Source organism: Bombus terrestris, unplaced genomic scaffold (assembly GCF_910591885.1).
Source record: "Bombus terrestris unplaced genomic scaffold, iyBomTerr1.2, whole genome shotgun sequence".
In the NCBI taxonomy this organism is placed as follows: Eukaryota; Metazoa; Arthropoda; class Insecta; order Hymenoptera; family Apidae; genus Bombus; species Bombus terrestris.
The window spans coordinates 4,783,860-4,811,286 of record NW_025963552.1 but is presented as its reverse complement, the minus strand read 5'-3'; the positions used below and the strand labels follow the sequence as shown (position 1 = coordinate 4,811,286).

Below are 27,427 nucleotides of genomic sequence, written 5' to 3'. Positions count from 1 at the left end.
CCTTTGATTTATAATTTTGTTTTAAACCTATTTGTCCCTATAGAGAGTTACGAACACCAGACATAGCAAAGTATACTATCACAATATCTTTCTACATTGGTATTAACCGTTTCCTACTCCTTCTTAGCTCTAAAGGACCGTCGCCACTATTGCTGGTCAAAATTATAACCACATTGTATCGAGAACTCTATAGACTTTTTTAGAAACCTAACCTCGACTTTTCACAGCTCGCCTAGCCTATTTGTTTGACTGGATATATGCCAAAGCTAATGTTAGCATAATGGTTACACCTTGCACTTTTGTTTGCACATATCGTAGTTGAGAAATTTATTAATTCGTAAGTTCTCAAGCATATTTTACGAAGTCGATATAACATTGGCATGGCCGGGCCACGTGGCCCGGCATTTCCACCATATTGAGGGGAACGGCCTGGAGGAGCAAATGGAGACGGAGTCTTCCCCGACATACGTGGAAGAAGAAGAAATAGACTGCAACCGCTTCTCCAGTGTAACCTCAACCGCTTCCGCTGGGACTTAATGTTCCAGAACCTGGTGGAGCGGGCGATCGGCCTGGCGATGGTGGCCGAGCCGTACAGCATTCTCGATGTGTCACGGGGAGCTGGGGACCAAGTTGGTTTGGTCGCCATATTCTGTGCCGTGATCGCGGTGAGTCCCCCCCCTACTCGGTGATTGAGGAGGGTCGGGGCTTTGTGTTTATAAAATGGGGCGATCTGGCCGTGGTTGCCGTCCATTTGTCGCCCAACATTGGCCGGACAGAATACGTCACCTTCCTGGACGGAATCGCGGTTTGTGAGAGGCGTCTGGGCGCCTGTCCGTCACTGATCCTTGCGGACTTCAACGCTCATTCCACGACGTAGGGCTTCCGCAGAACGAGTCCATAGTGGACCTCATTTGGGCAAACCCTGCCGCTTCCGGCCGTGTTTCGAGGTGGGAGGTGTCCCCAGAGGAAACATTTTCGGGTCACCTCGACATCGTGATGGACGTGGCAGTCGGCGATGCGAGAGACGACCGTTTGTCTCGGATGCGCGGGCCCGGCAGCTCTTCAGAAAGAAGAAAGAACTTCCCCCGGTAGACGGCGACCCACGGCGACGAGGATCTCATGACGGCAGCCGCTATGTCATAGGCTGTGCGGGAGTCGAGATGCGCCGACTATACTATACGGGGCCCCGGTATGGACGGACGATCTGATGGCGAGTCGTCGCAGAATCCTGCTCCTCAGGAAGCTCTATCCCCGGGAGAGGACTCGACCGAGCAGGCGGTCCCAAACGACCTAGGAATCGCCGAGGAGGACGCGTGGGACCAGTGGCGACCCCAGCTGATCAACGAGGGAGGCAATAATCGAGGCGAGGAGGCGGTTCTCCCAAATTAGGAGACATGGAGAAACCGCCGCGACCTCCCGCTCACCTACAGGATGACCCAGGTGCTCACGGGATATGGCATGTTCGGCGAGTACCTCAGGAAAATCGGACGGGAGATGACGGACATCTATCACTATTGCAGGGAGGACAGGGACACAGCACAGCACACGCTGGAGCTTTGCCCGGCACGGCAGGGAGCTATACACCCTGCGGCACGTCATAGACGAAAAATTGACCCCCTCGGCGATTTTAGAAGCGATGTTGAGCGGGCCACCGGAATACGATGCTGTCCACCTCTTCTGCAAGTTATGCTCGCAAAGGAGCAAGCACAAACGGAAAGAATAGAAAAACTCTCACCCTTGTAGGATCCAGTTCCGCATGTGCAGGCGACTTAATCGGACATGCGAAACATGCAAAGTAAACGCCCATCGACAAAACGTGGAAACATGCAGATTACACCAATAAAAATAGCTAATAAAGGAGAAACATACTTTATAAATAGAGCTACAGGCTCTACAGAGGCAGAAAAAAAGACGTCAACATGGAAATATCACAAGCCAATGACGTGAACAAGGAACCAACACACCACGAAGAAAGCTGGACGGTGGCAACTTCCAGCAAAAAACGCAAAGTAACCCCGTTCGCAAGTTGGAGGAAAACCGAAACACTAGAAGAAAACAATGGCTGCAGGATATCAAATTGCATAATTCATTTAGCGCACTGCCAGAAGAGACAGCAAATGACCCAACGTAATGTCCGACAATCCGCATTGCTAAACCACCACCAATATACATAGATGCGAAAATAATAGACCCCCTCATTGAACTGCTAAACAACACAGCAGAGAAAGAAAACTACACCATTAAACAAACAAAAATAGATCAGGTGAAGGTGCAAACCAACACCTCAGACACATTCAGAAAAGTGATATGATCACTAAAGGATAAAAATGCAGGGTATCACACCTACCAGCTCAAAACCGACGAAAGTTACAAAGCAGTAATCAGAGGATTACACCCATAAACAAACACCGACAATATAAGTGAAGAACTAGCGAAAATCGGACACCAGGTAAGGTAAATAAACAACATAAACAAGTATGATACCAAACAACCATTACCGCTATTTCTAGTCGAAGTAGAACCTAGAAACAATAACAAAGACATATATAATATAACAAAATTACTAAACACAATAGTAAAAAGGGAGCCACCTAGACATAAAAGAGATATCCCACAATGCATAAGGTGTCAGCAATATGGCCACACAAAAAGATATTGCAATAGAACCCCGGCATGAGTTAAATGAGTAAAAAATCATTTAAAAATACACTGCCCATCCACGGGAAAAAAGAGGAAGTTAGATGCTATAACTGCAACGGATAACAATAAAGGATAACACCCTGCCAGCTATAAAGGTTGTGAAGCAAGGAAACAATTACAACGCAAATTGTTCCCGCCGCTAAGGAACAGGACATACACTAACATACAAGTCCAACAGGACAGCACAAAATCCGAGACAATACCAAATACAGAGCACGCAATCAACACTAAACACATCAGCACCAACACGTTTGGTAGCCTAAGCTACGTGCAAGTAACCAGCCAACCGACACACACAGACAACCAATACCACAACAATAGTAACAACGACACTGCAGAAATCAAAGAACTGCTCAAAGAACACCGAAATGCTAACCAGAATGATAGGCGAACAAAACGCAGTACTCAGACAACAAACCCAACAAATCACAGTCCTGCTACAACTGCTTACAAGCGTGCTAAGAAAAAATAAAAACGGCCACGCTAAAAATAGCAGCCTGGAACTCAAACGGCCTACAACAACGGGCCCTCAAAATTAAAACATTCATATACAATAACAATATAGACATACTACTTGTCTCAGAAACACACTTCACTACAAAAAGCTACATGAAAATACCATACTACACCATATATGATACCAAACACCCCTCAGGAAAAGCGCACGGAGGGACAGCAGTGATAGTCAGAAACTATATCAAACATTATATACACAGCCAAGTTAATAAGGAATATTTACAAGCAACCACCGCTACAGTTCACACTAGCAGCAACTTCTTCCAGTTGTCAGCAGTATATGTGCCTCCGCAACACAAAATAATGTGGGAAGAATACTTCCAGGACCTACGGGACAAGTACATCGCAGCGGGAGACTACAACTCAAACACACGCTATGGGGATCAAGGAACACTACACCTCGAGGCAGAATTCTAGAAAAATGCATTAGAAATAATAACCTCAATATATTATCCACAGGAACACCGACATACTGGCCGACTGACCTGAACAAAAAACCAGATCTACTGGACTTTGCAGTTACAAGGGGATTAAACACAAACAAACTAACCTCGTGCTTAGCTCCGATCATACAGCCACAATAATTGAATACAGAAACAAACTAATACTTTATAGCAAACCAGATACACCATGCAATAAAACCACCAAATGGCAACCTTTTAAAGAAACAATAGAAAGCAAAATATACAGCAACATCCCGTTGAAAACTCCTGAACACATAGAACAGGCAGTAGCAACATTGAAAGCAACAATCCAAGAAGCGGCAAGGACAACCACTACACACGAATCAACCAGCAGACAAACGAATACAATTCTGCAAAAAATACTCGACAAAATTAGAGAAAAAGGAAAAGCGAAAGCAAAATGGCAAAAACACAGAACTCGAGAAAACAAAAATCACCTAAACAAACTTGCAAAGGAAATAAAAAACAAAATAAAAGAGCACAATAATAACGAATTCGCAAAGTTCATAGGGACCCTCTCTACACACGAGAACTCCAACTACTCCCTATGGAAAGCCACGAAAAAAATAAAGAAGCCAATAATACCTGTCCCAGCAATCAGAAAGCAGATAACACGTGGACAAGAAGCAACGAAGAACAAGCTGAAGAATTTTCTAACCACTTCTGAAACACATTTACACCACACATTATCAACAACAGCAACCTCAAAAGTCATACGGAGGTGGATCCACAAACCACTATTACCACAACCGACAAGGAATACACCATACCTAAAGCATCAGCACAAGAAATTAGAAACATAAGTGATAAAACAAAAAACAACAAAGCACCAGGAATCGACCTATTCAATGGTAAAATCGTGAAAAACCTTCCGCCAAAAGCAATAAGACTAATGACAATAATATTCAATGCAATTCTAACAATTCAATATTTCCCCAAACCATGGAAATTAGCACAGGTCAAAATGTTACCTAAACCAGGCAAAGACCCACACCAAACTGTATCTTACAGACCAATATCACTGCTTCCAGTATTTTCCAAAATACTGGAAAAAGTAATATATTACCGGATAAAAACAATAACAGAGATGAAAAAAAACTAATACCGGAACATCAATTTGGATTCAGAAACACTCCACGATAGAGCAAATGCACAGGCTTGTCAACGAAATAATAATAGCACTAGAAAACAAGGAATACTGCACAGCCCTCTTTATGGACATAGAGAAAGCATTTGACAAAATAAACCATGAAAGCCTACTACAAACAATTAGGAAACAATTCCCGGATCAAATACACCAATTAGTAAAATCCTACATAAGCGGCAGAACCTTCGTAATAAAAATCAAGGACATATATTCTGAAGTTAAAGACTTCAAGGCAGGGGTACCACAAGGAAGCGTCTTAGGCCCAATACTATACACATTATATACGGCGAACATACCAACAACTACCAATAGCACAGTACTGACATTCACGGGCGACACAGCTACTACTAGTCAAGCATACGAACCCAGATACGGCAGTCAAATTACTACAAGAACATATCACAAAAATAGAAAAGTGGCTACAAGAAAAGAAATAAAAGCAAACCCCAATAAATGCAACCATATTACATTCACGCTACGAAAAATGGTACCACCAAACATCCTTCTGAACGGCACGCATATAACACAAACAAAGCATGTCAAATAGCTAGGACTCCACTTACACAACTCACATGGAAACTGCATTCTAAATCAATAATAGAAAAGATACAGAAAACAAAGAGACAAATGCATTGGCTAACAAGTCGAAAATCCAAATTAAGCATAGAAGATAAATTAAAAATATATAAAACGATCATAAAACCAATCTGGACTTACGGAATACCACTATGGGGGACAGCAGCAATAAGCCATATAAACAAAATAGAGATTGTTGAGGTTATTAGATGTATAAAGAGAGAAAACGCGTGGATAAAGTGTAAGGTACAAAATATATGTCGGATTGAAGTCGGGATTATGGTGAGGGGCGTTTAATGAATTCTCACTAGAATTAGCCATTGCCGTGATACGATGAAGAGTTTATTAACACAGGCTTATTAACAAGATTAGGCACTCGTAGCACTAGTGATAATGACCTTAGGTTCGAAACGAATCCACGGTCACGGGATGATAAACGTATGTTCTCGCACAGTTCAAGTCTAACTCTTTGTTAACTAGACGTGAGGTATTCACCGGTTGTAAGATAGTACTGTCACTCGTCAATGAGATCGCACGAAAGAATGACTCTCCGTCTCGATGATGCTGTCACATAAAATAAAAAGCAGGGGGCTCGAACGAAAAGAAAAAATTAAGGTAACAAAAAAAAAACAAGAGAATTTATTTCTTGTATTCTGAATTTACACTGACTGCGATTTTGTTCTGAGCTCCAGCCGTGATTTTCCAAGACTGAAGCTCTTACAATTTGACTTTCGGTAACATCTGTTTTTTCTTTGTTTGTCATCCCTCAATATCCCCACTACCCTGTAAGCGTACGTGACCGTTGTCACGCTTCTAGAACATTCGGTGGAAGGACCGCTAGGATACAGATGACTCATTAGGCACTTCGACGATATACATTGTCGCCAAGGCCGCCACATCTCTATCTCCATCGTCGGTCCATCGGATTTGAAGTATGCCGGTCGTGACAATGCCGTCGAGGAAAACTATAATGGGTGTGTCTAAAGACATGAGATCCTCGGATTCGTCAAAGAAAGCTTTCGTTCCAAAGGTGAGGGAAATTAGCGCTGTTGCTAATTGATCGATCTTCATATCGGCGTTTTGAAAAAGATGCTGGCCGCCCTTGAGGGGAGGTTGTTGACGGGGGGCATCGTTCGTGGAAGATAGGTTTCTCCTATCTTCCCGTAGTTGCAACAAAGACTGTTTGAAGGACTTCGCTTGACTAAATCTTAAGATTTATAGCGGGTCCTCACGTTAGCTATACATACACTGCAAAGGCATGCCGACACCGGGCGATCATCTTACCCGGAGTGCAAAATCTGCGTGTGGCGGGCCGCGGGACAGAATCCATTGAAGTATTTACTGCCACGTATCGCTACGACTATTTCTTTTAAGGAGAGGTATAGAGTTACTCTGTGCCTTTGTTAGATAAAACGTTCACCCCTTTGACCGCGGCTACTTTCGGCGACTGCTTGTCGCCTCGAGCCCAAGCTCAAGATCATATATCTCGAACAATCGGAGTGACATTTGTTTAATCTAAGTTACAACGTTACGGCATTCCCGCGAATCCAAGGAGGGGTTCCGGTGTTCTTTCATCTCCGACATATACATATTTAATTTAATAGAGAAGTGTAATAATAAGTAGGAATACAATTTGAACTGGTCCAGATCCGCACGCTAGCAGTGTTACCTTATAACTGTTGGTGACCACTTCAACACCCTCCCTAAAACTCTACATCCCTATAAACAATTATATCTTAATATTTTTCTGACTCTTGTCGTAAATATCTGAACCCTGATTTTGTCAATGTCTTCACAAATACGTTTGCCAGCTGCCTTTCTCTTTTCCATTCAAATTAATTTATTACTCAAAAGCAAACTACGGGAAGACTAAACAGATCATGTAGAGTTTTTTTTTATTAGAAGTTATAACCACTTCGACACCCTCCCTAAAAAAATTCTACATTTCTATAAACAATTACCGCTTAATATCTTTTTTATTTGTGAAACCTGACTTTTATCTTAAATATTCAAATCTTGGTTTTGGCAACGCCTTTGTACATATATCTGCCAGTTACTCTTCGCTTGTTACATATGTTATATCAATTTCGCCTTTATTGTATAAATCTTGCAAGAGATGGTATCTTACATCAATATGCTTACTTCTTTGATGGAATTCAGGATTCTTAATTAATTTTACAGCACTAGTATTGTCTACACATAGCATATACTTAATCTTATATACTTATCTCTATTTTGCATTCAAGAAATATTTTCTATAGCCACATAATTTCTTTCGCTCCTGAGGCTCCACTGACATACTCAGCTTCTGTCGTAGATAGAGCTATACATTGTTGTCGCTTACATTGCCATATAATGGTCGCATTCGCATACTTACATACAACGCCTGATGTCGACTTTCTTGTTTCTTTGTCGCCTGCATAGTCACAATACGAATTAACGCCATCACTGTGTAACGTAAATCACGTCAGAGACCAGGACACTGTAACCCCAAACTCTTTTGCCCTGATGTCACCTTAGGCGACCACTTCTAAACATTCTCCAGACAGCCGATACTTGAACATTACACATGGCGACCTTGGCGACAATGTATATTGCCGGAGTGCCTGAGGGTTCATCTGTGTCCTAACGGTCCTTCCACCGAATGTTCTGGAAGCGTGGCAGCGGTCGCGTGCGCCTGCAGGGTGGTGGGGATGATGAAGGATGAAAAACAAAAGAAGAAACAGATGTCACCGAAAGTAAAAAATATTGTAAGAGCCTCAGTCTCGAACGGTCACGCCTAGAGCTCAGAAGTGTCTTATAAGTGTATAAACGAAGTAAAAATAAAGTTTCTTTTTTTTTAATTTCTTCTTTTTATTTTACGTGACATTTTGGCGATCCGTGCCAGGATCCATCAACTTCAAGAAAACGAAATTACGCATTTCGGGCTACGGTCAACTTTGAAGATTGAGGATCAGTGGACCACTGTAACAGAGCAGACACTTTCGACGTTTCGACAAAGGAACACCGCAACGGAACCTTTCCTACGGGTTAAACGATCAAGGTGAGCAAGCCCTGGATTCTTTTGTCAAATACAGATCGAGAACAGACAGCACAATTAGTATAACAATGGCAACGCCACGAGAAGACAAAACCGAAACTGTTAGCGCCGCTTTAACTAACAGCGGAATAGACTCAACAGTTAAAGCTTTGCTTGATGCAATGCAGAAGCAAAATGAGAGACTGACCCAACAAATGAGTATGCTTACACTGCGTATGGATGAAGTTGTAGCAAACACAAAAACGGGAAATGTATCGGAGGCCAGTTCCCTAATAACCGTAGACGAAGTAACCCACACCGCTAAAGATCAATCGGTCCTTCGAGAACCTCGCCCATTACTTCAAACACCACCTCAACCATCCTGAGAAAGGACTTTTCCTGAACAATATACGCAACCAGAGCTAAAAGCTGAGAGTGCATTAAAATGCATTCCGATATTAAACGGAAAGGATGATATAGACGTGGAGGATTTTATTCATGAAATACAAGAAGTAAGAATGATGTGTAGCGAACCAACACTATTACTAAAAATGATTAAAATAGAGAAGATTGTAGGAAAAGCCGCAATGGCAATCCGCAATATTCGTATTACCGAATTCGAATCTCTGTATGAAGCATTGAGACGTAATGTAGCTGCGCAAGTATCAGTGAGAGAACAACAGGACGAATTAAGAGGAATGAGGCAAGGATTAACTGAGAGCGTGCAAAACTATAACATCAGATTTCGAAGCGTTTTTAACAAACTCCAACACAGCATTACCAACGAGTATAGAGACGAACTAACTCGACGGGTGATGAACGAGCAACTATACATGGACTCTGTGACCGACTATGTAAGAGGCCTTCGTCCAGAAATAGGGCAGGCGCTAATGGCTAATCTCCCCCCAAATCTCATCGAAGCAGAAAGGAAAGCAATGAATATGGAAAGATACTTTCGCGAGCACAGCTCTCGCAGACAAATGACGCGACAAACAACCGCCCCGCCATTTTATCGTAACCAGGCTTCTCATCCAGTAGACAATCGCCTCGCTATTACAAGTAACACAAATAATAAAACTTCACTCACACAAAATATTCTACCAAGAACGAACAATTTTACGAAGTTTGGGAACAGACCATTAAGCGAAAGGACGCAAGCGAAATGTCCCCAAATGCAATCGATTGGGACACCTTCCAAATCAATGCCAAAATTTTCCGATACCGCCTCAAAGAAAAGCCCCTCCAGGAATAAACCACGTTCAAGAACAATCAGAATTAACAATGCTACCTCAGGAAGATTACCCACAATACTATTACAATTACCAGGACGACCAGGATTGCGATTTCTCGTTGACTCCAGGGCAGGAATCAACTTGCTTAAACAAAGATGCTACCCAGGAAAGACAACAATACCAGACACAAAGAAATTCTCCATGGGACATTCCGAATACGAATCTAATTCCAAAGTCAAATTGAATTTGTTCGACAAAAAGATAGACTTCTCTTTAATAGATGACGATTTCCCAATTATAGAAGATGGCGTATTAGGCTTACCCGGTTTGAATCAATATCGATTCGAACTCTCCAACGAAACATTGAAATTAGATAACAACACCCTTCTGCTGCAACAAGAACCAACCCTTGCACCAGGAGAAACCATTCAAAAAATTGTATACCTCGAAGGGAAGCCAACGCCAGTGTGCTTTATCAATGGTGGTAAGTCCTCAATTCAAGTTTCTAACATTATCGAAAATACAAATACCATAGATCAAATCCAAAAATTCAAATCTTCGATTCGACTATCGCACATAGAAAAACCTCTCAGAGAACCTATAGGAAAGATTCTTCTCTATTACATGGATGTATTTAATTTAGACAGTGAAACATTACCGTGTACATCTCTTGCTAAACATTCCATTACATTGAAAGAAGATAAAATCATCAACGTAAAATCCTACCGTCCTCCCGAATACCATAAAATCGAAATAAACAAACAAATGACGGAAATGTTAGACAAAAAGATTATAGAACCCTCCGACTCTCCCTATAACTCTCCCGTCTGGGTCGTCCCAAAGAAAATCGACGCGTCGGGGAAACAAAAGTGGCGAATAGTGATTGACTTTCGGAAGTTAAACGAATTAACGGACCAAGACGCATATCCATTACCCGACATTGACGATATACTATCGCAACTAGGGAACGCAAAATATTTCTCCGCTTTAGACTTATCCTCGGGATTCCACCAAATACCCATGGATGAGAATTCGAGGAAGTACACTGCATTTAGCACACCACAAGGACACTTCCACTATAACAGAATGCCATTCGGGCTCAAGAACGCACCCGCTACCTTTCAAAGAATGATGGACACCGCGTTAAGAGGTTTAATTAATAATCATTGTTTCGTCTATCTCGATGATATCATTATATTCGGGCAATCGATAGAGGAACATAATAAAAACTTAGCCATTATACTCCAAAGACTCAGGGAAGTAGGTCTAAAAGTACAACCGGATAAATGTGAATTCCTAAAACCCGAATTGGAATATTTAGGACACTTAGTGACAGCAAAGGGAGTAAAACCTAACCCTGAAAAGATAGAAGCAGTAAAGAACTTCAAACTACCCAAAAATCCTACGGATGTAAAATCGTTCCTTGGGTTAGCCGGATACTATAGAAAATTTATTAGGAATTTCTCGAAAATTGCCAAACCGTTAACGGAACTAACTAAGAAAGACATACAATTCCACTGGACTGACAAAACACAACTTAGCTTCGATACATTAAAAGAAAGACTATGCCAAGCACCGGTACTAAAATACCCCGACTATACGAAAACATTTACGTTAACAACGGACGCCAGTAATGAAGGTCTAGGAGCCATCCTTTCACAAGATGGACACCCTTGTTGCTTCATTTCAAGGACATTAAACCCCCCTGAACGAAATTATACTACGACGGAAAAAGAATTATTGGCCATCGTTTGGGCAGTTAGAAGATTTAGGCAATATTTATTAGGCCGCAAATTCAAAATTCAAACAGACCACCAAGCCCTTAAATGGCTGCACAACTGCAAGGACCCCTCTAGTCGATTGATTCGATGGAGATTGAGATTAGAGGAATACGAATACGATATAGAGTACGTAAAAGGAAAGGAAAACGTAGCCGCTGACACCCTATCCAGAGTACACGCGATAACACAAACTGACGTTTTATTAAGACAATTCAGAGACTGGGAAAAATCAGAAGAAATACCAAAATTATTGAAACTAACATCTAACAAAGACAACTTTTTCCAATTAACAAAACCATATCTGGGCCCATATGACGAAACCGTATGGTTACAGAAAATATCAGACATACTTAAAACAAATAGAAAGATAGGAATAGGAGACAATAACTTAAACGCACAAGACAAAGCACACATAAAAAGATTTCTTTTATTTTTCAATGACCAACGCGACGACATAGAATTTGCTTACGAACCAATACAGAGTTTAAGCGAAGAGGAAATAGAACAAGTACTAAAAGAAAATCATGACTTGGTAGGACATCCCGGAATACAAAAGACGTACGACAGAATCCGAGGCAAATATGATATCCCACATCTAATAGACAGAATAAAAGGCAGAATAGGAACTTGCGCGACATGTCAAACATCAAAGACTACTCGGATAAGAGGAAAGGAGGAACCACAGATAACCGACACCTCGTTAGAATCTAACGACAAAATCGCTATGGATGTGATAGGCCCGTTGAAAAAGACCAAGATAGGAAACCAATACATTCTCTCTATACACGATGAACTAACCAAATATTTAATACTTGTGCCCCTAAAAACACAACAGACCCAATCAATCTGGAATGCTTTACTGAATCATTACATTTATATATTCTCCGCACCGAAACGTATATTAACTGACAGAGGACAAAGTTTCATTAGCGAGCTAATGCAACGATACGAGGAAGCATTTAGGATCAAACACATAAAAACCACCTCATTCCATCCACAATCCAACGGAAGCCTAGAACGAACACATGCTGTAATATCCGACATGTTAAAAGCTATACAAAACGATAATGAAACAGAATGGGATCAAAACCTAAATTTTGTGTGTCTAGCATATAACACTATGGTTCATGATGCCACTGGATATACCCCTTTCGAACTAACATTTGGACACAAGGCCAATCTCCCATCTACCATATCCCAAAATCCGCAAAGAACATACGCTGATGAGGTCAGCTTCAGGAAACGAGAATGGGATGCCAAGCTACTTAAAGCCAGGGAAACTCTAATGAAGAGTAAACAAAGATACCAAAGAGATCAAAGAAAAAAAATTATTAAACCTCAATCCATTTTTAGAGAAGGAGATTTGATATTAGTTCATAATGATCATAAAAAACACAAGTTAGATACTGAATGGCTAGGGCCATACACCATTGAAAGTAAAAACCCCTTATTACGAAATAATGGTGAATGACTCGATTAGGAAAATACATGGTAATCGTATTAAACCTTATTTTCCAGGACGGTCTTCACCTTCTCCATAAGTAGCTGTTATGCATTTTGTTTTTGTTTTGTTTTGTTGATTAAGACAAAGAAGAAAACACACTTTTAACCATTTAGTCCATAAAACAATCCTGAAGAAACACTAAGATTTTGGAGGACCCAAAATCAATCTAAGGAGGGGGGTATGTAACGTAAATCACGTCAGAGACCAGGACACTGTAACCCCAAACTCTTTTGCCCTGATGTCACCTTAGGCGACCACTTCTAAACATTCTCCAGACAGCCGATACTTGAACATTACACATGGCGACCTTGGCGACAATGTATATTGCCGGAGTGCCTGAGGGTTCATCTGTGTCCTAACGGTCCTTCCACCGAATGTTCTGGAAGCGTGGCAGCGGTCGCGTGCGCCTGCAGGGTGGTGGGGATGATGAAGGATGAAAAACAAAAGAAGAAACAGATGTCACCGAAAGTAAAAAATATTGTAAGAGCCTCAGTCTCGAACGGTCACGCCTAGAGCTCAGAAGTGTCTTATAAGTGTATAAACGAAGTAAAAATAAAGTTTCTTTTTTTTTAATTTCTTTTTTTTATTTTACGTGACAACTGGAAGACTCCTCAGAATTACCATCGGATCAAGACTTGAACTAAAGCGATATTTAGTAGACACTGGTGCCGGAATAAACATAGTCAAACGCTCAAAAATCATTTACACTCCATTAAAAGATGTTAAGAAAGCATTCTTTATGAGCAATGACAAATATGAGACAGACGAATACGTTTACCTTAGAATCTGTAACAAAAGAAACAAATTCTACGCAGTAGCTGACGACTTCCCACTAATTGAAGACGGAATCATAGGGTTACCAATGTTAGAAAACTATCAATATAAAATTACAAACGACCAAATCCAACTCAACGATCATATATTCTTATTTCAGTCACCACAATTTCTACAGGACAAATCAGAGTCGAAACAATTTATCTCGACAAGAGACCAACGCAGGTATGCTTCTGCAATACTGGTGAGCAACCAATATCAATTTCTAATGATCCCTCTAATAAAGTTGATCTCGAACAAATTCAAAAATTCAAGAACATAATTAGAACAAGCCATATTGAAAACAATTTCCGCATTCCTATCGAAAAAATCCTCTTACACTACATTGACGTATTCAACTTAGACACAGACACTTTACCATGCACCGATTTAACAAAACACACGCTGAAAGAAAACAAAATCATAAACACAAAACTTTACAGACCACCTGAGGCACACAAATTAAAAATCGAAAAACAAATCAAAGAAATGATAAACAAAAACTTAATCGAAGAATCAGATTCACCGTACAATAGTCCAGTATGGGTAGTCCCCAAGAAATCGGACGCCTCCGAAAAACAAAAATGGCGCATAGTGATAGATTTCAGTAAATTAAACGAATTAAGTGATCAAGACGCGTACCCTTTGCCAAATATTGACGATATACTCTCACAATTAGGAAACGCCAAATTCTTTTCCGCACTAGACCTCTCTTCTGGCTTTCATCAAATACCAATGGACGTAACATCAAAGAAATATACAGCTTTTAGTAGGCCTCAGGAACACTTCCAATACAATCGAGTACTATTTGGATTAAAAAAACGTCCCAGCTACATTCCAACGCATGATGGACACAGTACTTATTTAGACGATATCATAATATTCGGAAGTATGATTCAGCAACATAACAACAACCTTGCAATTGTATTACAGAGATTAAGAGAATTAGGACTAAAGATTCAACCAGACAAATGTGAGTTCTTAAAACCAGAATTAGAATACCTTGAACACATTATCACATACGAAGGAATAAAATCAAACCCGAAAAAGATAAAAGCAGTCAAAAAATTCAAAATTCCCAAAAACCGAACCGACGTAAAATCATTCTTAGGACTAGCAGGATATTATAGAAAATTCGTACGTAACTTTTCAAAGATAGCCAAACCTCTAACCGACCTGACAAAGAAAGACACACCCTTTCATTAAACAGCCAAACATCAAGATGGCTTTCAAACTCTCAAAGACGTATTATGCAAAGCCCCGGTATTGATACATTCCAACCTTAACGAAACATTTACATTAACAACCGACGCCTCTAACGAAGGAATAGACGCTGTTCTTTCACAAAACGACCATCCTTATTGTTGCTATATCTCCAGAACACTAAATTCTCCAACACTAAAGAAATTACTCAACCACTAAAAGAGAACTCCTTGCAATCGTATGGGCAGTAAAACGTTTGAGATAATATTTTCTAGGAAGACATTTTTTCATAGGAATCGACCATCAAGCTTTAACTTGGCTTAAAAACTGTAAAAATCCCTCATCACGACTAATTAGATGGAGATTAAAGCTAGAAGAATACGATTACGAAATACAATACCATAAAGGAAAAGATAATACGGCTTCTGACGCACTCTCGAGACAAACTATTAACAATTTGACGATTGAAAACAATCTCCTTGACGAGTATAACAAATGGGAACAAGACACCGACACACTTCCTAAACGGCTAAAGATAGTCCCCAACGAAAAATCCTTCTTCCAAATAAGAAAAGAAACTTTAGGACCTACAACAAAGAGGAATGGTTAAAGAAGATCATAGCATCAGCTACAAAAAACGCATAAAAGGTTAGACATAGAAGACAAAAGTTTCGATGAAATCGAAAAGGCACGAATAAAAACATTTTTGATGTATGTTCACGACAAAATAGAAGAAATAATCTTTGCATACGACCCGATTCAAATTCTAACAGACGAACAAGATTATAAAAGAAAACCATAACGACGTTTTAGGAGACTTAGGTATACAGAAAACTTACGCAAAAATCAAAGAACGATTTAAAATCCCACATTTGTTCTCAAAAGTAGAGGAATTTATAAAAAATTGTGTAGCATGTCAAAAACAGAAACTTGTCAGAATCCACGCGAAAGAAATTTCCGTAATACCTCAAACCCCCACTGAACCAAACGAAAAAGTAGCGATGGATATAATTGGTCCCATGCCGAAAACTAAACGAGGAGACCGATATATACTCTCTATTCATGATTATTTGACCAAATACCTGATATTAATACCTCTCAAGACACAAAGAACCGAATCCATAACAGACGCCTTATTGAATCATTACATTTACATGTTCTCAGCACCTAAAACTATACTAACAGAGCAAGGACAGAACTTTATTAGCGAACTCATGACAAAGTTCGAAGAAGCATTTAAAATAAAGCATATAAAAACAACCAGCTTTCACCCACAATCTAACGGATCCCTAGAAAGAACATACGCAATGGTAAAAAACATAATACGGACAAATCTAGACGACTCAGACAAAGAATAGGACGAAGTACTAAACTTCATATGCTTAGGATGTAACACAGCAATACACGATGCAACCGGTTTTTCACCTTTTGAATTAACCTTTGGAGGAAAAGCTAACCTCCCATCCTCAATATCCAGAACCTCCAACTACACGTATGAAGAAATGTTCGCACTATGGCAAAAACAATTGGACAAATACAAAACACTAGCTAGACAAATACTTGAACAAAGTAGAAAACACTACATGCAAGACCAACAAAGAAAAATCATTAAAACACAAACGGTATGTAAAGAAGGAGGTTCTTGTACATAATGATCACAAAGCAGATAAATTGGACGATGAATGGTTAGGTCCTTACCACATCGAAAAAACTATGAGTCCTTATTACGAGATTTTAATCAATAACCAAATTAAGAAGATACATGGCAACAGAATTAAACCATACTTTTCAGAACGCTCATCTCATGCACAACCCTCGTCCTCGGATTGGATTTAATACCAATCGAAAATAACACAATTTTCCACAAGAGAATATCTACTCGATGAAATATTTAATTTAATTTTACTAGGAAAACAAGGAATTATTAGCCCCTAGGTCATAAATCATCACATTTTCTTAGAACAATACACTATAGCTTTAGGAAATCACATCATGAATAAAGGATTTTCACCAGAAGAAAATAATTTCCAAAACATTTTAGACGTCTCTACACTCACACTGTTTGTCCAAAGCGGAAAATCTTCCTTAAAATTTCAATTCCATCAATAATTGACTAAGAGTGGGATATCGAACAGATATACCCCATACCAACTCAAAACAATGGAGCATTTCTCGCCCCATTCGTCTAACATCCGATATTTTTCGCCTCAGGATTAACTTGTATGAATGTAGATCAGATGTATTTGGACAAGCAATGTCAAATCAAACACGAATTGGACATTTGCAAACAAACTCAACTCATACATGATAAATGTTCAAAACACGATTGTGCATCCGAAATAATTAGTGTGGACAATAACATGAAATTTTGTAAATTCACAATCTATAAAATCATAGAAATAACTTTTATACCACACAAAAATGAAAATCGCTACATAGCTATACCAGAAAAACCAATAGAACTCAATATATTCTCTGAAGAAGAAGATCAAATTGTCAAACTGAAGCAACCCTCTCTGTTGAAAACTAAAATAACTGTAGTTATATTGTAGTGTCGCGAAAAAGGATAGGATTAGGACAATTTAGATTTGTAAAATTCTCCTAATACTAATTATTAAGACTAAAAAAAATAACAGAGATTAATTGGACAGAGAACGATAAATGTTCAACTTGAACTAAACGCAAAAATCTTATTCTACTCAAATCACTCTCGCGATTCTATAACTCTAACAACTCGATCTCTCTACAATGCTAGTGTAACCCCAAACTCTTTTACCCTGACAAGATGCCGCGTTCGAAGCAGAAATATTAATCGGAGAACTTGAGCGAAACCGCGGAAATCATCGCAGCCAGCAAATAAGAGCTCACTCATTCACCCGATGGAATGTATCGTCACAACGCAACCCCCCACTTAGGAGCGGTCCGATGACTACGCTCAATCGCCTGCCGACAAGCACTCAAATAAACAACGGTAAGGGTATCCCTGAAAACAGATTTAACCAGTTAGAAGGAAACTAATACAAGAAGGAGGGAAAATGAAGTGTTTTAAGTGCAACCAAATAGGACATACCGCAAATTACTGCTGAAATTTTCAACCGGCCAGCCAGCGAAATCTTCTGCCACCGCGCAGCTACAATATAAACATGGAGAATGCGGGACGAGAAGAGGAAACAGCACTACCAGAACCTCGAGAGACGTCATACGAGTACACGCAACAACAGGGAAACTTCTATCCATTGGAGTTCGATCAGGAACAGAAATCAAACGATATTTAATCGATACGGGTTCAGGAATAAATTTAGTTAAAAGATCAAGTGCCACATTTAAACCTAAAAAGACAGTAGCTAAAACATTTTACATGGGCAATGACAAATACCAAACTGACGAAACAGTAGACTTTCAATTCTTTAACATCATGAACACATTTCACGTTGTGCCAGACGATATTCCTTTAATAGAAGACGCTATAATTGGCTTACCTATGCTCTCTAACTACTCATATCAAATTAGCAACGAATCATTTTTTCAGGCGCCGAAAACCATTCTCCCAGGGCAAATCAAAATCGAAACAATTTATCTGGATCAAGTTTCGACGAGAGTATGTTTCTGCAATACTGGTGAGCAACTAACTATAATCACTAATGATCTTTCTTATGAACACGATCTCGATAAAGTTGCTAAAATGAAACAAATAATTAGACTAGACCATATTGAAGACAAACTTCGTATTCCTATCGAAAAGATCCTCCTACATTACATAGACGTATTTGACCTAGAATCCGATACCCTACCTTGTACCAACCTAACAAAACACACTATCACCCTACGCGAAAACAAAATCGCCAATACCAAATCGTACCGACCTCCCGAAGCCCATAAAGCAGAAATTGAAAAACAAATGAAAAAATGTTAGATAAAAATATCATTGAAGAATCAGATTCTCCTTACAACAGTCCAGTATGAGTAGTACCCAAGAAATCAGACGCATTAGGCAAACAGAAATGGCGTATAGTTATCGACTTTCGAAAATTAAATGAACTTACCGATCAAGACGCCTACCCACTACCGACAATCGACGACATTCTATCACAATTAGGCAACGCCAAATTCTTCTCTGCTCTAGATTTATCTTCAGGATTCCATCAAATATCTTTGGACCCCGACTCAAAGAAATATACAGCCTTTAGCACACCTCAGGGACACTTTCACTATAATCGCATGCCATTCGGTTTAAAAAACGCCCCAGCCACCTTCCAACGCATGATGGATACTGCGTTACGAGGATTATTGAACAAATACTGCTTTGTATACCTTGACGACATAATAATATTCGGTAGTACAATTCAACAACACAATGAAAACCTTGTTATAGTATTGCAAAGATTAAAAGAGTTAGGATTAAAAATCCAACCCGACAAATGCGAATTTCTGAAACCTGAATTAGAATACTTAGGACACGTCATAACACACGAGGGCATAAAGCCATATCCTAAAAAGATCTCCGCAGTTAAAGACTTTAAGATTCCCAAAACACCAATAGACGTAAACTCATTTCTCGGATTAGCAGGATACTACAGAAAATTCATTAAAAACTTTTCCAAACTCGCCAAACCATTAACAGATCTCACAAAGAAAGACAATCCTTTTAGATGGACAGAAACGCAACAGACAAGCTTTGACACACTAAAAGAAAAGCTATGCTCAGCCCCAGTTTTAGCATACCCAGACTACACGAAAACATTCACACTCACCACAGACGCTTCCAATGAAGGAATAGGCGCAATCTTATCACAAGACGGACATCCTTGCTGTTACATATCACGGACACTCAACCCCCCAGAGAAAAATTATTCTACCACAGAAAAGGAATTATTAGTTATCGTATGGGCGGTTGAAAGACTCAGGCAATACCTGTTAGGAAGACGATTCATTATTCGAACCGATCACCAAGCACTCACTTGGCTGAAAAATTGCAAAGACCCTTCCTCGCGTTTGATTAGATGGAGACTTAAACTCGAAGAATACGAGTACGATATTCAGTATTGCAAAGGTAAAGAGAACACAGCAGCCGACGCACTTTCCAGAAAAATTTACCAAATTACCGACAAATCAGTCCCAGACACACCTGCAATCTCCGAAAACATTGTAGAATACTTTAACGCATGGTCAGAAGACGCGACACCCCCGAGACGACTTAAAATCACGCCAAACGATCACACCTTCTATCAATTGAATAGAGAAACATTAGGTCCATTCGACAAAGATACTTGGATTCGAAAAATTTTTGAACTAACCAAGAAACACAAGAAAATTGGAATAGGAGACAATAGTTTTACCGAAACCGAAAAAGCTAGGATCAAAGTAACACTCATGTTTATTAACGACCAAATTGAAGAAATAACTTTTGCATACGAACCGATACAAACCATAGCTGACGAACAAGCTCTAGACATTATACGCGAAAATCATAACGACATTAGTGGACACTTGGGTATTCAAAAGACATATAGTAAAGTCAAAGATCAATTCAAAATCCCACACCTCATGGAAAGGATAGAAGATTTTATAAAAAATTGCGAAGCTTGTCAACGACAAAAGCTAGTTAGCATCAGACCCGAGGAACAACCCGTAATTCCTCAGACACCAGTAGAGCCAAACGAAAAGATAGCCATGGATCTAATTGGTCCGATGCCTAAAACCACACGTGGAAATCAATACACTCTTTCGATTCACGATGACCTAACGAAATATCTCGTTTTAGTACCACTGAAAACACAACGAACCGAATCGATTATCGATGCACTACTACGCCACTACATTTACATCTTTTCAGCACCCAAAACGATACTAACAGACCGGGGACAAAACTTTATTAGCGAACTAATGGAAAAATTCGAGAAAGCATTTAAAATCAAATATATAAAGACCACCAGTTTTCATCCTCAATCTAACGGATCCTTAGAACGAACACACGCCGCAGTAAAAGACATGATTCGCACGAGCTTACACGATTCTAATAAAGAATGGGATCAGGTATTAGACTTTATTTGCTTAGGGTATAATACCGCGATACACGATGCAACTGGATTTTCACCTTTCGAACTAACATTTGGAAGAAAAGCTAACGTCCCATCTTCCGTATCCCGAACTTCTAATTACACCTACGAAGAAATGTTTGCATTATGGCAAAAACAATTGCAAAAATATAGAATGATAGCGAAGAAACACCCTTGAACAAGGTAGAAAGAGGTACATGAGAGATCAGACAAGAAAAATCATTAGAACTCAAACCTTATTTAAGGAAGGAGATCGTATACTCCTTCACAACGATCATAAATCAGATAAATTGGACGTTAGAACCCTACGTCATTAAATCAGTCAAGACACCGTATTATGAGATTCTTATTAGAGATCGAGTTAAGAAAATCCACGGTAACAGAATAAAACCTTATTTTTCAGGACGATCACCCTTGCCTTCGGCTTTACCACCCTTAACGGATTAAAAATAACCCCTATTGACAACAATGAAATATTTCATGAGAAAATATCCAAAGCATATCTTTATAGCGAACACATAAATGTTATTATAGGACTAGATATTAGTGCTGTATTGGAACAAGTAAGATATTCTGAAAAGGGAGTAGCCGAAGTTAGGAATCATTGCGAGACACGAAAAGACTGTAACATATTACCAGAAATACGCTCTTTACAAGCAAAACTAAATAACGTCAGAACACTTAGCATCGAATTACGATCCTTAGCTCACATTCATCTCAGAAGTAGACGAGGACTAGTAGATGCTATCGGATCTATTAGTAAAACTCTTTTTGGAACCCTAGACGCAAACGATCTAGATATAATCAACAAAAATATAGGCAAACTCTTTGAAGAAGGTAACAGTCTAAAAACCATAGTAGCCAACCAGACAGCTTTGATTAAACGAATTTTAAATAACGACGTCATCCAGCGACTGAAACAAGTAGACACAGGTGTAACAAACGAACTTAAAACGCTTAACAAAGACGAGATCACCTTAATAAAAGTCATAGCTCTAGAAAGCTCACTCTTTGACTTACATTTCCAAATCGACGAAATATTCAATTTAATCATCTTAGGAAAACAAGGAATAATAAGCCCACAGATTATTGATCCCGAAACTTTTATTAACAATTACGCCCAAGTACTAGGTAGCAAAACAGTAGGAAACGCTTTTATACCAAAGGAAAAGAATTTGCAAAATATTTTAGATATCTCAGAACTCACATTGTTTACTCGACAAAACAAAGTTTTCTTTGTAATTTCTGTACCAACAGTTATGGACATGGAATGGGATATAGAGCAAATATATCCCATACCATCTCTCACGAACAAAGAGTTTTTAGCACCTTTAGTAGTTCATCCGATATTTTTAACGTCAGGACTAAACTACATCAATGTCGATCAAAACTACCTGGATAAGCAATGCCGTTCTATATCTGACTTTTACATTTGCAAACAAACTCAGCCGATTCACGACCGTCGAGTGAAGCACGATTGTAGCTCTGAAATCTTAAGCGCAGAAAACACTGTCAAATTCTGTAAGGTAGTTTTTTATAACATTGAAGATATAACTTTTATCTCATTAAATGCTGAGAATCATTTTATAGCTATACCAGAAAAACCAATAGACCTGAGCATTTTCGAAGAAAAGACACATCTAATTGTTAGATTAGAGAAACCATCTTTGTTACAAACTAATAAAACCGTAGACATATTGTACAAGAATAACCATATGAGAATCAGTGGTAGTAGCAAGGAAATTTCTTGCGAGATTAAAATCAAAACAGTCAATGTAGCTAATGATTCAGACTGGACTATTTTACTAAATAAACTAGAGAAAACTCCAAAACTTGTTAACGATAATTATGGATACAAAAACACTCTGGATGGAATCGAAGATCAAACGAATCAACTAACTTTTGTTCATAGAATCGATCAAGTTGAATCACGGGGAATATCTATATTACAAATTATAGGATATTTATCCATTGCTCTCATATGCTTATACTTTCTCGACAAAATAGGAATGCCGAAATTGTGTTTTCATTTATTCAGTTGTAAAATCGAGCGAAACACGACAAATAAGAATCCACCAGCCAGCGCTCCGATGCCAATCAACCCGGCAGCTATCAACATATTCACCCCGATTCTACCTGTGCCCAGCACCAGCAACGATTCACAAGTAACCTTCGACCTGGAAACACCCAAGGCAAAATTTCACCCATCTATCTTAAAGAGGAAAAGGAACTTCGAAGACTAAGTTCATTCTAAGGAGGGGGGAGTGTAACCCCAAACTCTTTTACCCTGACGTCACCTTAGGCGACCACTTCTAAATATTCTCCGGACAGTTGATATCTCTACTCTAAATATTCTCAGGACAGATGATACCTTTAAATATCCTCCGGAGGGTTGACACTTCTAAGTATCATCCGGTCAATTAACACCTCGCCACCCTGATAAGAAAACTTCCAGGAACAATATCCCCTCCATTATCTTCATTGTTCCTGCTTAGTATTTAGACTCCGAATAATGACGGCCGAGCCAGTCTGAACTGTGAGCCGATACTTGAACATTGTAAGTGGTAGCCAAGGGTCTTGGACTCTTGAGAAATAAAGTTTTTTTGTATCATCAAGAGAGTTTCTTTTTTTACGTGACACTAGCAACTCTACAACTCTACAACTCTAGTCTTCAGCTTCTGCACTCGCACGCTCTCGCTTCTCAACTCACACTGTACGCCTGCTGAGGTGGCTGTGAGTGAGTTATAGTTGATGGGCCTGGTCCGCTGTAATTGTCACTGGGGGCTGTAGATGTCGCTGCCCGGAGTACTGCAATTATTAATAATAATTGGTATTTGCATAAACATCCGCAGTCTGTTTAACAGGGATGCTTCAAGGTAGGTGATGGATGGAAGAGGTATTAAGTGGAGATGATTAAAAGACAGCACCGAGATACAAGAAGTACTGCTCTCTATAGTTGACAATATTTATCATTCTGTCATGTTTACATATATAACGCTTGTGGTGAATAGGCGTGCTTATCTCTCTTGCATTGTCTATGTACTGTACAGTATTGTGCAGAAATTAGAAGATGTCTGAGCAAAGGAATGCGAGTCTGATTTATTACTTCTGATAAATCCGATACAATCTTAAAGATAAGCATGCGCATGATCACAATCAGATTACATATGTAGTGTAATGACGAGTGTTTATTCGACCATTCACGGAGAGACGCGATCGCGAGAAAGCACGTCAACGGGAGTCGTAAAGTCTCGTTACGATTAGATAATCGACGCCACGAACTGATCGATTCCCTGATTTCTGTTACGATAATAGGGGTGGTTCAATTAAGTCTACACTGAATTAACAGGTATAAATTAATGTTTATTCCAACAACTTTGTAAAGATGATAATTACACTGATGCGTATGTATAAGTTAAGTAAGTGATTGATTTAGGGTTAGAAAGCCGATAATGACATGTTGACTATTCTGACGATGAAGAATAAGTAAAGTAAATGTGACGATACTGTGTCGGAGGAAAGCTAGTGTTGGGTGTGTTTAACGAAAGAGACCATCGGATTTGTTGATGACAATTTTGGTTAGGAAAGTGAGAGCAATAGACATTGCTTTTGATTGGATAAAATAAGGTTGATGGACTAGGAAGGGTCTTAGCCGCCCTCGATAGAAAGTTGCTCGTGTGAAGCATCATACGCGAGAAAAACTAACTTTCCCGTGTCTTCCCGTAGTGAACAACAAGCTTTAAAAACGATTCAATAAAGAGATGTTTGTTCGGTCTGAAGGACCTTAGCTAGAAAATTCCTGAGATTTATGATAGGTTCTTAAGAGTATTGAAGGTACGCAATAAGGATGTGCGGACATCTGGTTGCCATCTTGCCCGCGGTGTGTGGCCTGGTCTAGGTTGAGTGTCATCGACGTAACAACGAGCAATGGCGAATAGCACGTAATTGGCTTGCTTCTCTGCTATGTCATTAACAATCTTTTCATAAAGGATAGCGATGACATGGACTGGTGCACATAGTGCGATAGATAGTGTTGTGTGATGAAAATTAGAATAGAAGAAAACAAGAAGAGTTGAATATAGAATAACAGGTAGGTTGAGTTTCATAGAAATTAGAAACTAATTGCAAGGATTTTTATGAGATAGGAAATTTATAGGTTTAGAAGAATATACCTAATTCAAGTGAAGAAATGTGCCACGAACTTATTTCTGAATTAGAATTCAAATTAATTTGAAGACTTTTATTGGTATACTTTTTCATTGGTGGTTTTTAACTATTACTTTAATTCTACATAAATTGTATAGCATTAGCCTTGTAAATAATTCCGTACCGTAGTATGATGAGAATATAAAATAGACCATATAAAGGAATAAAATAATAAGCCTTTGTCTGAAATTATTACAGAAGTCAATTCTTTGAAGTCAACTGACAAATAGAGTAAAATAGTGGAAAGAAAATGGTTCAACACGTCGACTTAATGTCGAAAATAATTTGCTTCTGAAATGGGAGTCTAGTTGAAAGGCAGTGCGCCAGTGTTTCGAGACCGTCAAACCAAACGGAGCTTTTCTAGTTTACTGCCACTTGCCTGCGAAAAAATAAAACAGTGATGATACGGAAGAAATGTGCGGACATATGGTGGAAAAATGCTTATTGGAGTGTAAACCTCGTTGCAAGAAGCGTTCAAAACGTCGAAGGGAGATGATGCACCGTTAACGAAGATATAAAGGATCGGAAAAGGACGAATCCCACGAAAGATTAAAATTGGATTATTACTTTAAATTAGATTATACTTCGTTTACACTATCGTCTAGTATTTTAATATCCAACTGTGGAATAATTAGAAGCAGCGTTTACTCTATTTCTATAAAATTCGTAAACTGTAACGATAAGACACGAGGATGAGACTTTTTACCATTTTCCATGTATAGTACTACGCAGATTTTTTAAGATTTAAATAGCACAGCTTGCATTAATATAGACAAGTTTCCTATCAATTCAGAAGGATCTCCTTGATCTAACTTATAATTAAAAAATGAAACTAAAAGACATAATCTAATCAATTTGAGGGAAACATTGGTCGTTCCTCGCATGTCGTTTTGTCTTTATTATCCAATAAAACATTCCTCCATTCGAACAAACTCCTTGCTATTGCGCTTAATAACGGCAAACAAAATTTGTCCCGTTAAGTGTAAAATATTAAATGATCATAAAAATCGTTCAAGTTGTCGAGTAAACCGATCGTTGTTCCTCGTTTCTGCGTTTAATATGAAACCTAATCGGGAAGAACGCGGGGACCAAGTAGGAGTATGAAACAAGAAGTTCAAGAAGAAGATAATGGTGAATCGCTTTACGTGTAGATTCATACAGAACGTTAATTCTTACTTAAAAGCGAAATAAAACGGCGGTACTAAAGTTTAAGAGAGCGATGTTCACGGTTGAAGCGGTTGATAAAATAAACACTGTGGAAGTAAACGGAAGAGGATGTGGAAAGCGTGGAATTCGGAACGACGACAGACTACGTTTACGAGTGTAGCACGATTCGGTTCGCGCGTGAAAATCCGGTCAAGGAGACATTGACGACGATCGGCGTCGTCCCGTGTGAATCTTGGAATCTCGATTGGCAGAGATCGATCGTATTTAGTACACGCTGGTAAATGGTAAGTGGTATTCAGAATAGAAAGCAGCGACTTCGTACGGGAAATAGCTTTATTCCAAGATATTTATTCCAGTGATAAGGCACTTTCAACCTATGAACAATTGAACAAGATTTTCTACATAATAAAGTAACATAATGACTCTGTATAAGAAGAGTATTCTACCCCTGCTCCCAGAGGGATGAACGTTGAGAAACACAAGCCTCGAAAATATATTTGATAGAGCGAATATAACCAGGTATAAATAATATAAATTAGCGCATTTACTTCTATTTACGCATGAGGCGTGTCTATTCAAACGTAAGTTTAGTTTACATTGACTCCAGTAGAAAATTCTAACCTTCTCTATCCTTTAATCTTTCTTTGCCTTAATTACCGCGTTACACGCGCAACAGAATTCTAATTATACGAAGCGTACAACAGATATTATATTATAGTAATTTATATAAAACTAGAACAGGGTCGCGTTACAAAATTAGAAATTAGACCGCGCAACGTTTGAATTAATTCAACCTATTTCCTCCATAAAACGAATTACAAAGGAGGTAATTACATATTTCGGAAGCAGTGTAGAAAAAGTAGTCAAGCTTCGACGTGAAATGCATTCTTCTCCCTTTCCGTCTCATGACCCGCCCGCGCGAATTAATCTCATAAACCAATTGTCTGCTTCAACATATTCGCAAAATTTTCCCCTAGATCCAGTTCTCGTCTTAAAAAGAAGTAAAAAAAAATTCTTCTTGGACCTTTTTAGCCGCGGTTTCT

At 39.1% G+C, this 27,427-nt stretch overlaps 2 protein-coding genes across 2 annotated transcripts; both read left to right on the top strand.

Moving 5' to 3' along the window:
- The first annotated feature begins 1,431 nt into the window (after positions 1 to 1,431).
- On the top strand, positions 1,432 to 1,743 carry LOC105667040. Its single transcript, XM_012320090.2, has one exon. It carries the CDS (start codon positions 1,432 to 1,434, stop codon positions 1,741 to 1,743), a length of 312 nt encoding a protein of 103 aa, XP_012175480.2.
- Positions 1,744 to 13,488: 11,745 nt separating this feature from the next.
- Positions 13,489 to 17,027, top strand: LOC110120271 (retrovirus-related Pol polyprotein from transposon 17.6). Its single transcript, XM_020868301.2, has one exon. It carries the CDS (start codon positions 14,242 to 14,244, stop codon positions 14,956 to 14,958), a length of 717 nt encoding a protein of 238 aa, XP_020723960.2. The 5' UTR covers positions 13,489 to 14,241; the 3' UTR covers positions 14,959 to 17,027.
- Positions 17,028 to 27,427: the final 10,400 nt, after the last annotated feature.